The 13,218-nt window shown below is 39.2% G+C and overlaps 1 protein-coding gene across 1 annotated transcript in view; it reads left to right on the forward strand.

The window, feature by feature from the left end:
- The window catches only part of LOC139935314 (uncharacterized), a 92,168-nt gene that overhangs the window by 54,636 nt on the left and 24,314 nt on the right, over positions 1-13,218 (forward strand). Inside the window, exons 2-3 of the mRNA XM_071929839.1 lie at positions 8,687-8,863; positions 9,728-9,928. Coding sequence (XP_071785940.1) covers positions 8,687-8,863; positions 9,728-9,928 — 378 coding nt within the window. The remainder of the gene's footprint in view (positions 1-8,686; positions 8,864-9,727; positions 9,929-13,218) is intronic.

The raw sequence follows: 13,218 nt of genomic DNA on the forward strand, positions 1-13,218 counted from the left end.
AAATGTGTCTAAATAAAATGCATTTTGCCAGTAAAGAAGTGGGCTAAATATGTTTTGTTAAACTTTACATAACTTACACCTCATTACTTTAAAGGGTCTGTATTACAGTTACTCTAATATAATGGCAATGGAAACTTACATACATACATATCCATACATACATACAACTAAATATTTATAAAGCGCCTTTACATCAAGATCAAAGCGCTGGAAAGAGCGAGATCAATGGAACTACAAAATACAACAAATTACATCTGATACAAGTGAGTTTTGAGAGATTTTTTGAATAAAGGCAAAGAGTTACAATTTCTGATGTGTACTGGGAGGTTGTTCCATATTCGCGGAGCAATAAAGGAGAAAGTCCGGTTGTGAGCAGATGACAGTGTTCTGATGGTTGGTAGGCGTGTGTTGTCAGAAGCTGATCGCAAGCTTGAGCATGGCGGTTGGTAGAGAGCAAGGCAAGATGATAAGTAGCCTGGTGCTATTCCTTGGAGACATTTAAACACAGTTACTAAAACGTACGTGGTGAGATGACAAGGCCTACATCGGCTTTAGATAGTATTATGAATTTTGAGAAAAATTTCACTTTAAAGTACTGCGGTTATGGAAAAAAGATATCTTATCTCCAAAACTTTTAATATGAGAAGATTACCGCGCGCAGTAACGCTTCTCAGATTTTGTATTCCTGTATAGGGATTATTATTTCTGCGTGGACATATCGCCCATTACTTTAAAGTGCCATACGACAACTGATGATACACCATAAGCAGCCAAAACATCGCCCTCTCGTGCCCATGAAGGATTTTCTGCCCATGAGCAGATTGGAGTATTACTCAGCCGTCATCCAAAATAAACAAGACATGCCAAGTGATGAGCTCGGCGGATTACGGGCGGGGTAATTTTAAGCAAATCCTGCCCGCTGAGCGATAATACTAATTAAACGTGATTCGGGGCTTTGCGAGGGCCGAGTTCAATTCCGTTCCAGCCTGAAGGGTGTGTGTTTTTTGGGCTTCTGAGAGAGAACAGAGAGCGGGAAACGAAGACTCGAGAGATTGACAAACAGACGTGAGGGTTATTTTCTCAACGGGTATTTTTTCCAACGGGATGATAGTGTTTTGAAAGCCCCCCCGGGAAGCCCAAAATTGTGATCCAAATTTGTATTAACTTTGCTTTCATGTCCATAGTATCATACATATTATGAAATATTACGCAAGAGACGGTTGTTATTCAAACTTAGCATGTCTACTTGTCACGTCGCTTTGAATCAAGTCGCAATACAGATGACCGATTGTAGTATAAGTCTATAGCCTAATTGTTTTTTTGGAGCTCGTAAAGTTAGAAAAACAAATAAATTATCATCACCATTGCACGTACGCGACTGTCAGATTCATTCCTCATCAAGTGAGAAAGCATTATTCGGACTTATAAATGTATACCGCTAAGCAATGACAGTGGGCGCGCAGGTGTTTTCTTGAAAGCTACGATTTGATGTGTAAAATTACAAGGAAATTGCTGTCAATCTTTCAACCTACATATAACCTCGGGTATGACGTAGGCCTACAACTGCGATCCAAACTGGTGAATTACTTCCACTCGTCGTTGAATCTTTAAATTTGAAGGCACTGGACACTATTGGTATTAACTCAAAATAATTGTTAGCGTAAAATCTTACTTGGTAACGAGCAATGGAGAGTTGTTGATAGTATAAAACATTGTGAGAAACGGCTCCCTCTGAAGTAACGTATAGTTTTTGAGTAAGAAGTAATTTCTGACTAAAATATTTGAATTTAATTCGAGGCATGTGAAAACACACAGTGGATCAAAAGTGTTATTCCTTTATTCTCTCGCAACTTCGACGACCAATTGAGTTCAAATTTTTACAGGTATGTTATTTTATGCATATGTTGAGAAGAAGACTTGCCAATCTCATTGGTCAGTACACACGGGCATCAGTAAATCATAAATCATTGTTCAATGAGAAACCAACTGTGGTCGAGACAGAGTCAGCGCTGACTCCTTGATGCTATACAGCTATGTCCACACAGTCTGACCATTTCTGGGAATTGCTCAAAGTTAGAGCCCTTGACACATCGACGACTGCCTGCAATAACATAAGTCAAACATCCTCATTCAACTCTCATTCCACGTATGCCTACACTATGCATTGTCAAGAATGGAACCCTACCTCTAAAGGAGATAAAGATTGCGGAGTGTTGAGTCAGAAATCCAGCGCTGCCCAAAGCTTGTATAAATGTTGACAGAATCTCAAGCAGACGGGCCCATCGTTGCCGCGCAAAATCGGCAGCTCGCTTTTGGGTTGGCGCTTCAATTTGTCTTTATAGAACAGTGAAATTGTTTACGATGAGGGGGGCTTGACAGCTTGTGAAGATGAAATCCAGACATACTAAGTAATTTGTATTGTGCATCAAGGGTTTTTGTTTTAATCCAGGCCTTTACGCTTATGTACGGTCTGAGCTAGTGTCTCCGTGGTCCCAAAGTCTCCCATTGCTGTTGATGATTCGGGCTACAAAGAGACCTTGATACATTTCCCAGTTATGCAAAGGTCTTCTGCTGTTTATAACAAAAATGTCATGTAAACCACAAGAAGTAATGAGTTATAAACAAAATCACTCGTGGCATAGACCAAGATACACAGTTGGTGCTAAATTTAAAGGTCATCAGCCATTGATCCAAACTCTTCATTGTATAAAACATCTGCGCTTGACAGTATCTCTACAACCTTCAGGCGATATCTTAATATGGTACATCAGTATCTTATAAGTTATATTTCTCTCAGAGATATGATAGATTGAGTTACAATCCTCTCCGAAACATTGGATATGAAACTTTTGGGACGCTTGGTGGCAGCAGACTTACCAGGTATAGTCCTTTTGTTCTCGGTCATTCGCGCACGCTCAGAACTACGCAAAACTATGGAAATTTACCTGGTAAGTCTGCTGCCACCTAGCGTTCCAAAGTCTCCAATTGTCAATCTTCTGAAGAAAAACAAGTTGCCAGTGCCCAGAGGAGACAACAACTCAGTTTCTCAAGGTACGACTTTTGAATTTTAACAGCTGATTGAGCTGATGCGTATTCATGTCATTCTGTCCCCTTTTGTGAGTTCAGCCACACTGAGGTCTATTCGAGTTGACATTGATCCCCCCAAAGGCTCGCTCCACCGGGCCATTTTTATCCGACTGGATAGCGAGGAATTAGACCCCCGTCTGAAGCTCACAGCACACGGCATCGATTCGAGGCAACCGTGCCTCACCTGCCGCTACCGCGGCTTCTACTCTGTAACAATATCCAACGCAACTCCATGCTTCCTGTATATTTTTTTCTGGTGTTACTTTTCTGTTTCTTTTCCTTTCAAGTATAATTGGTTTCAGATTTTTTTCAGAAATTCTTCGTATACGGAATACTTGACAGTGTTACTTTCACATCTATTAGTGTTACTTTTCTTTTTTTCTTTCCAAAACGTAATTGGTTTTAGGGTTGTTTTTCAAGAATTCCTCGTACGGAATACTTTTCAGTGTTTCTTTTCTTGTTTTGTCCAAAACGTAATTGGTTTTAGGTTTGTTTTTCAAGAATTCTTCTTACGGAATATTGTTTCACTGTTCTTTCCCAAACGTATTGGTTTTGGGACTGTTTTTCAAGAAATGTCTTACGGATTAGGCGATATCTAGAAGCACTCCCATGCGAACATGAGTTGAGTTAGATTTGAAACTTTGTATGATGAAAACACACTTGCAGAGACATTTGTACATACAATTTTCTCCTGATAACCTTAAGAGTATACTGGTCGAAACGTCAAGTTGTTAACCATCGGTTAGTTTCAGAAGTAACACGATTCAGTTATATGACGTACATGGTGCCCCCCTTCTAGAATATGAGACAAGTTGCTTCAGTTATAAACTGCGTGTAAAGACAAACGAAAACTGAGTAATGCTTCTGGGCATTGTGAAAAAAATGTTAACGTTTTTGCTTTTTCTAGCAATTGTCCTTCACATTCTTGTAGAGCAAGATTAGACGCCTTAAAGGCAGTGGACACTATTGGTAATTGTCAAAGACTAGCCTTCACAGTTGGTGTATCTCAACATATACAAAGAATAACAAACCTGTGAAAATTGCAGCTCAATCGGTCATCGAAGTTGCGGGATAATAATGAAAGAAAAATAACCCTTGTCACACGAAGTTGTGTGCGTTTAGATGTCGAGACCTCAAGTTCTAAATCTGAGGTCTCAAAATCAAATTCATGGAAATTTACTTCTTTCTCGAAAACTATGGCACTTCAGTGGGAGCCATTTCTCACAATGTTTTATACCATCAACCTCTCCCCATGACTCGTCACCAAGAAAGGTTTTATGCGAATAATTATTTTGAGTAGTTACCAATAGCGTCCACTGCCTTTAACCCAACATGTATTAGTTCCCCAAAAATTCCAGCAAACTGAATTGGCATGTCTCAATACTTCACTGTGCTTCATAATCAGGCAACAGCACTTCTTTAAAAGGGGTCAATATACTTTGAAGTATTCAAAGATAACCTGAATTCAGGCCCCAAAGTATCTCCTGCAGATATGGACGACTTGTTTGAAAGTTTGACCGCAACGCCAGTTAACGAACAGCTTATCTCACCCTCTATAGACTCTTATCAAGCCGTCTTCCATTTACTTATCATCCTCTGACATAAGTAGAATACGGCCTCCACCCTGATAAGACATCAAAATACCAACAGACGTATGGAACGACTCGAGCGAGCCTCTAAACTCGATTATCGAACATTGCACTTTCTTAAAGGGAATATACTTGGTAATCACTCGATCATCTTGCGGTAACCTATCGTTGAGGTATATGCTTTTATAGTCGGGAGAAATATCTCAATTGAAACAATTTGGTTCAAACTTGTGGTCTTCCAACAGCAAAAGTTATCTTGGTGCGATCAAGGACTAGACTCTTATCAACACGTCTTCCAACCACGTATAACTATCCGACATTATTAGATAAGTCTTCAACCCTAAGAATATCTCAGAATACGAACAAGCGTCTGGAGCCTCATCATGACCGGGAATCATGTCATTACAAGCAGACTTTTTCATCATCCAGACAGCACAACTCAAAATTGCTGCCGATTACATTGTCATGAATCAATGTGATAGGATAAACATAATAGTATGACAGACACAAACAGAAAACAGTTGCCGAAAGCGCAACCTCGCAACCTTCCTTATATTTCCTTTCCAAAATGTAATAAATCCATCACATACGTAGCTTTATACACACATCGTCCCATCTCTTATACACAATTGACATGAGGCATTGAGGTATGCACAACATCACCACTAGAAACTAATATCCTTTAACCGTTACCGTTCGCGCCTTTTTCGAGATCGAATTCCACTCCAGGAAAAAAAAGTAACAAAACTAGATACGAAGATAAGCCACAGTAGCACAATATCTGTTGATATCACTTTCAATAAGAGAAAACATCGTCTGGATAGCATGTGTATCGGGTAATAAAAAATGGAAAACAAAGAAGAGCCACAGTTTATAATTCGCACAGAGGACCGCGATACCTCACATTCCGGCGGGAAAATTTGCAGAGTAGCACAATAGCTGTTAATATCACTTTCAAAAAGGGAAAACATCGTGACCGTCTGGATATTATGTGTATGGATTGATGCTGCGGCCTTTTTTTTTTTTTTTTTTTTTACATTTGGAAAGAGCAGAGGGAAAGCTCTTATATCTTTGATCCACCCGAGGTGAGATTCCCTTGTCACAGTAGAGAATGATGACTATATAGATGTATCTATTATTTATGGTTGGGGGCAGTTTACAGTTGTGTTTTTCCCCTCCCATAAACCGCGTGTGTGCCACTTTGATCAACAATTCGGCGGGAAAATTTGCAGAGTACAGCACAATAGATCTTCATATCACTTTCAATAAGACAAAACATCGTCTGGATATCATGTGTTATGCTGAAATGTTGCTGGACTTTTTTTGCACAGTTGGAGAGAGCAGAAGGAAAGCTCTTATATCTTTGATCCATCCCGATGTAAATGGTGCACAACCTTTTTTCTGTTTTTTCTTTTTTAATTCTCTTCGCACGTTGCACCGTTGACCAATGACGTCACCAACGCACCATTTTTTTATTTTGTACAATTCCAATATTGGTATCAACAAACAAAAGCATCAAATGCAATACATCAATTGAAACACACTTATAACATGGCTAAAGTTACTCAAGCATGCAGGGTAAATTTGAAGCACACAGTGCTTTTTAAAATTTACTCTGGGACAGACAAAACTATAGGACTAGACAAGTACAGACAGACGGACGAGACCAGCCAGATAATTGAAAAGGTACATTGTTGTAAGTGAAACAAGATGATTACAATTTGTAGCCATTATACACTTTCGGTACAGAAAAAAAAAAAAAAGTTCACAGATTTACAAATAATTTACACGGTTTACAGAAGTTAATGGTGAAAGACTTCTCTTGAAATATTATTCCATGAAATGCTTTACTTTTAAAAAAAACATTAAAACAATATCAATTCTCGATAGCGAGAATTCCGGATTTATTTTAAACACATGTCATGACACGGCGAACTGTGCGGAAACAAGAGTGGGTTTTCCCGTTGTTTTCTCCCGACTCCGAAGACCAATTGTGCCTAAATTTTCACAGGTTTGTTATTTTATATATAAGTTGTGATACACGAAGTGTGGGACTTGGACAACACTGTTTACCGAAAGTGTATAATGGCTTTAACAGTTATCACTATTGGCCTTGTAAATGCATATTTTAAGTTTCCTTGAGAAAGTTTCAAGCGTGAGGGATTGCGTTTTGCCTAACTAGCCTCCTACGTGAGCTGTATAGGGATTACTCAACTTAAGACTCAATAACATTCCCGTGACAGGCCTGATTCTTCACAAAGGCAACAACGGTGATTGCCTCATGCCCCCTAGTCATAGCTTTGGCGCCCTTGAAATGCTCCAGTAGAAAATTTACAATTTCCTCATTTAAAAGGGTGCCCTTTACGTAGGAGAAAATGCCCTGATGCCCTTGTCCTTTCAACCAGGCTTGTGATGACTATATTGATTTATATATTATTTATGGTAGAGGGAAGTTTATAGTTGTGTTTTAATCCCTCCCATAAAAACCCCGCGTGCCAGTTTGGATCAATCATTAATCCAGCTGGTTCAAGTTCTTGGCAGTCCGGATTCCTTTTTACTACCCCGCGGGTCCGCCTTAGCAATAAAAACCGGGATGGCTCTCCTCCCGACATCATCATCCTTTGATGGACTCCGAAACATGAAGGCGGATCTTCAGCAGGGAGTTTGATGCGTTTGAGCCCAAGGCCTACCGTATCACATTTCGATTTATATAGCGTGTATTTAACCCAAACCCAAAGTGCCGATAGTTGTAACTATACTTTAGGCCGTCTAGTTTCTCGACGCGTTGGTATGGGTTTTCCCGTAATATGGATCTTTGCGGTGGAGGATAAACAGACTTCGTGTAAACAAAAACTGGGTAGCCAGAGTTCAAACAATAACATAATGGCTGAGTAGCCAGAGTTCAAACAATAACATCATGTCTTTGAATGTGTACATTCAGACAATATTACCATATTTTAAAGTAAGACACTATGAAACGGTATACTATAACGAAATTGCCATATTGTGGCCTATTTTTGTTTAAAGACAGTGGACACTATCGGTAATTACTCAAACTAATTATTGGCATAAAACCTTTCTTGGTGACGAGAATGGGGAGCGGTTGAAGGTATAAAACATTGTGAGAAACGGCTCCCTCTGAAGTGCTATAGTTTTCGAGAAAGAAGTAATTTTCCACGAATTTGATTTCGAGACCTCAGATTTAGAACTTGAGGTCTCGAAATCAACCATCTAAACGCACACAACTTCGTGTGACAAGGGTTATTTTTCTTTCATTATTATCTCGCAACTTCGATGACCGATTGAGCTCAAATTTTCACAGGTTTGTTATTTTATGCATATGTTGAGATACACCAACTGTTAAGGCTAGTCTTTGACAATTACCAATAGTGTCCACTGCCTTTTAAAGTCAGTCCAGCTCAATGTCATACGCCATTTTGCCTTATATTAGCTCTGCTACTTTATATATATTTCTCTCAAAGCGACCCAGTCTGTTTTTTATTATGTTTTCTCGTTACCAATTTGTCTTGTCTCCTTGTTTGTAGTTTGTCTGTCTAGGCTGTCTTAAGCAAGCCTTGGCCTAATATGACAGCCTCACACTTCTCTTTATTTTGGTTTGCATAGATTAACTATTATTTTACCTCCACCATAATGTGCTTATTATTTTGATCAGGGCATCGAATACCTTGAACAACACGACTAAAGAAAATTTTGGTTCTGAACAGGTCTGTTCAAAATTGACATTCATGAAGTCCATATTCTTGACAAATAAGCCACTGCCCATCACTGAGTGTTAATAACGGCACACAAATAGCAAGCCAATGACTGTAGTTAAAGGCCAGGTGGCTGAAGATTGAACTTGATTCCAAACTTTTATTCATGCTGTGTCAAACATGGTCTTAACTAATGGCTTCCTACACATTTATGTCAGTCTCTTGAAGACGATCTTATAAAAACAAAAGATGTCTATCTAAACAGTGATATCATTTGTCTTCTTGTTAATTTCCTAGTTCAAAGAAGAAGTAGCTGCATCATGTGGATCGCCTACCAACCGAACCTTGGTCATCGTGGCAGACGGACTGCACGGACAGAGCTGTAACCTCTTGGGTGTCAGCGATGAGTTCGTGGTGGAGTCGTGCAAAGCCTTTGGCGGTGCCTGCTCATTGGAGAGGCTCGAACAACCACAGGTATGAAACTTCACCACACAACGACTAATAATATAGGGCGCCACCAATAGTTTACCCGCGAGAGGTCATTTTCGAGAGGCTCGAATTATCCGCAGATATGAAACTCATACCACTTCGAGCGTCCGTTGCCAATTATGATCTAACCCCTAGCCTATGTTTTGACTTAATTTAAAAACGCACAACAATTTTACATCAACGACCTATATAGGACACCGTCAACAGTTTACCTGTGAGAGGTCGAACAACCAAGGGTATCACTTCCAGCGTATTTTGTAAATAATGGGCCTTGACCCCTGGCCTGTATACTGACTTCATGTGCCAGACAAATATTTTAAACATTTTTTGTTTGCCCGCGAAGACGGTCATTTTCAAAGACGATGGCCGATGTAGAGTAGTACACACGTTTTTTAATACAACTTTATGCATATACACCACAGCTGAGTGATGAAAAAAATGCAAAAAAAACTGCGATTAGATGCCAAGTTCGGTCCAAAAAACGCATGCGCGTTCATAGGGTGCAAGACCAGCCTGCACATTGGGTTGTGCTGCATTTGGACCAAAAATTGCGTAAAAAATGTTTCCCTCTATGTTGAAATTCTCTCAGTATACAACTCGGCCATACACGACACGATGAACTTTTAAGTCGAAGTCGAACATATAAACAATAAATTCCCGGCAAATATCAGCTTCTTTAATCTGAGATGTGCTCCATTTTGCAGGGGACATACTAATTTTTTGACTAATACATGTGTGGACTGTATTCCATGCTATTATAACTTAGAGAAAATTGTCTCTCTGGTGTCGAACTGAGGTATGAACTATAACCCAATTTAGAAAAAGGTTTGTGTTTTTAAACACCTCTAGGTACCATCACCAGAACTGCAGGTGAACAAGTTGAAACTGGACCTGTCCGGTTTCGGCAACGAGTACCGCTTCCCAGACCTGAGCCGAGCGGCTTTCTACCTGAAGATCTTCGGCACTTTCCGTCACCGCTACATCTCTCTCGTCTGCCATAAATGTGACACGCATTTAGTACGGCAGCTTCGAATAACATCCGACACCATGGTGAGTTTTATTTACTGGTAACATTGCTCCTCCACTAAGAACACTCATCTCAAGTGTTTTTACAACAAAGCCCTCGGAGAGACTTACTTTTTAGCCTGGTCATGTTATTCCAAGTTTTCCATCAGTCTCCCCCCATTTATGCCGTTGTCCAAACAAAACGGAGTTCCCCCGTAAATATCATGCATGTTTCTTCAGTGGATAATTGTGTTTACTTTGGTGTGTTAACACTAGGACTTTCTTATTCCATTTCTCGTTAAAGGCAGTGGACACTATTGGTAATTACTCAAAATAGTTATTAGCACGAAACCTTACTTGGTAACGAGTAATGGGTAGAGGTTGGTAGTATAAAACATTGTGAGAAACGGCTCCCTCTGAAGTGGAGTAATTTTCGAGAAAGAAGTAATTTTCAACGAATTTGATTTCGAGACCTCAAGTTTAGAACTTGAGGTCTCGAAGTCAACCATCTAAACGCACACAACTTCGTGTGACAAAGGTGTTTTTTTCTGTCATTATTATCTCGCAACTTCGACGACCAATTGAGCTCAAATTTTCACAGGTTTGTTATTTCATGCATATGTTGAGATACACCAAGTGAGAAGACTGGTCTTTGACAATTACCAATAGTGTCCACTGCCTTTAATCCCAAGTGAATAATTGTGCAGACAAAATGTCCTTATAAACTGTTTACACTCACATCATGTTGCGCTAAGTACGTCTACTTGTGTCGCTCACATGTCATCTTTTTCACGATTTAGTTTCCCCGAGAGAACACTCTACAAACAACATGGATTTACCTTGTTCCGCGCCTCCAACCCTAGGCAAATAAAGAGAGCTTACTCTAGTCGCTCATTTTTCATTTATCAAATTCAAGAAAAGCAATTTGTTTTTTTAATACGAAATTGTCGAGAGAGAGCTGGTGGTTGCCTCTAATTCACTCCCGATTGGCAGTCTAAGCGCACGCAATTTACTTTTCATAGAGCTGCTTTAGCTTAATGTGTTCTGCTAAGCAGAAATGAGCAGGATACCAGTCACAAATTTACATATGACAAGGTTTTTGGGCTGGTAGCAGTGTCCAGGTATTAAAGTAGTATTTTGGTTTGCTTAGCTACCTTTGTGCTTAAGTACGTATAGCTCTATGAAATTTGGCCGTGATGGTATTATTTGTTTGCTTTCAAATAGAGAGCCTCATCCAAAGCCATTTAAATTTAAATTGAACTTACATTTATATCCAGACCTTCATAAACATATAAATTGTGATACGAAGGTACTAATCAAAAGAACAAACTGAGTTCATTATGCTTGAAAAAGCAAAGAATGGAAACAGTATTGTAGGCTGATTTGATAAGCAGGGCCTTGTACTAGCCTATTGACAGAAAGGGACAAAATAAACAAGACACCCAGGACGTACAGAATTGAAAGAAAACAAAACTTTACAAACAAGGAACAACAAGGCTAATTAACAAGAACGAAACGAAAGCGATGTGAGGAACAAGTGATATTGACATACCTTACAAGAGAGGCAATGGAACGAAAGATATGGGAAACATAATCGCTGAATAGAAGGAGGCTTTAAAACTTCTGTACACTTGTTTACAGCTGATACGCTAAAGTATTTAATACTTAAAATTTAAGTATTAAATAGTAGTGTGTACACCTTTCGTAATTACTCCAATGGTTAATGAACACTAAACGTACTTTGTTAAGAGCACTGCGGAGCTGTTGATATTATAAAACATTTAGAAACGTAACGTAGTTTTAGAGTAGAGGTAATGTTTCACCAAACAAAATTTAATCTTTGAAGCATTTCTAGGCAGCAAGTGTATATTTTTTTTTCTTTCACTATTTTCTTGCAACTTTGCGAAGCTTCGGTGGCTCAAATTTCCACAGGTTTGTAATGTTTTGCATAGCTTGGCATACCTCAAATAAGGATACATGGTCTTTGAAAAATACAAAAAGTATACCCTGCCTCTAATAATATCACATAAGGCTACGTTGGTAATACCATTAGGTCTGTCCTGCATTGGACATCATTGATATTATAGAAGTCAATCTTCATGCGAGATTTCATACCAAATCGTTAAGACGATCCGAGGTATCAAGGAACACAGGCGATCGTGTTTCATAAAAGATTCAAGTTTCACTTTCTGCATAATTTGGTTGTCGGTATTACACTATATCAGCCGCGGGGGGTCGAGGTTGTAGCGATCAACATGTTAGTAACGGGATACGTAATTGATCATCCATGTAGGCTTTCATTGTCGCTATTTGTTTTACTCAATGACGGGAAGAGCGTAAATAGGCGTTGAGATTTTAAGCCTCCTATCCTGAACAGAAACTATCTTATAAAGTTGGATTGGCTGAAGACTTTAAAGTGTTTCATGTGTAGTTTTGATACGTTATATACATGATAACTATGATGCACATACATGATAAGTATCATGTACGTGTACGAACATGATCAATATTGTGTACGTACACGAATATCGTGTACGTACACGAATATCGTGTACGTACATCGTACATAATATTATCATGTAAGTACATAATATCATCATGTACGTACATTGTGATTACCGTGTATTTACATCGTGTACGTACATGACCAATATCGCATACGTACATGATAAGATTTGTTTTTTAAATCATGTGGCGGCACTCATTTTGATCCCCAGCAGTTTCAGTGTGGATGCAGTTCCATCCGATCCTTTCCTATATGGTTTCAATGGGAGGAATCCCTTCCAAATGTCTCGGTAAATATATTTTTGTTTCTGTTAAAAAAAAAGTTTAAAAACCACGCTGGGTTATTTGAACTATATACGATACGGCCGTCGAGACAAGCTCCCAACCCATAAAAAAATACTGCAATTTATACTATCTAGTATATTTATCATTGGTTTATGAATCTTTGCTAAACGGGGGACCAGCAAGACAACAAACATAGCCCGAGGAGGTACCGTAGTTTGCTCCCAAAGCAGTCTCCAGCAAAAAGCTCCTGTGATCACGGAGATAGGTTGAAAAAAAAGGATGGGCTTTCGTTCATTAGGTTCTACAGATATCTTCTTCTTTTCTCCGGATAGATTCGGGTAGATTCGCATCTCTGCCGTAGTCCGTGATTGTCATCGACAATGTGTTCGTGTCTCAGGGGTGGTAACGGTATCAAATTCCCGCGAACAAAATCATACTGCGCGGCGCACTATTTTAGACCGTAGCCGAATTGGCGTATACACCTACGGTAACGATTCTTAATGAATGTATGGAAAACCGAAACTGAACTAAAATTTTCGATTGAT

This window comes from Asterias amurensis, chromosome 3 (genome assembly GCF_032118995.1).
Source record: "Asterias amurensis chromosome 3, ASM3211899v1".
In the NCBI taxonomy this organism is placed as follows: domain Eukaryota; kingdom Metazoa; phylum Echinodermata; class Asteroidea; order Forcipulatida; family Asteriidae; genus Asterias; species Asterias amurensis.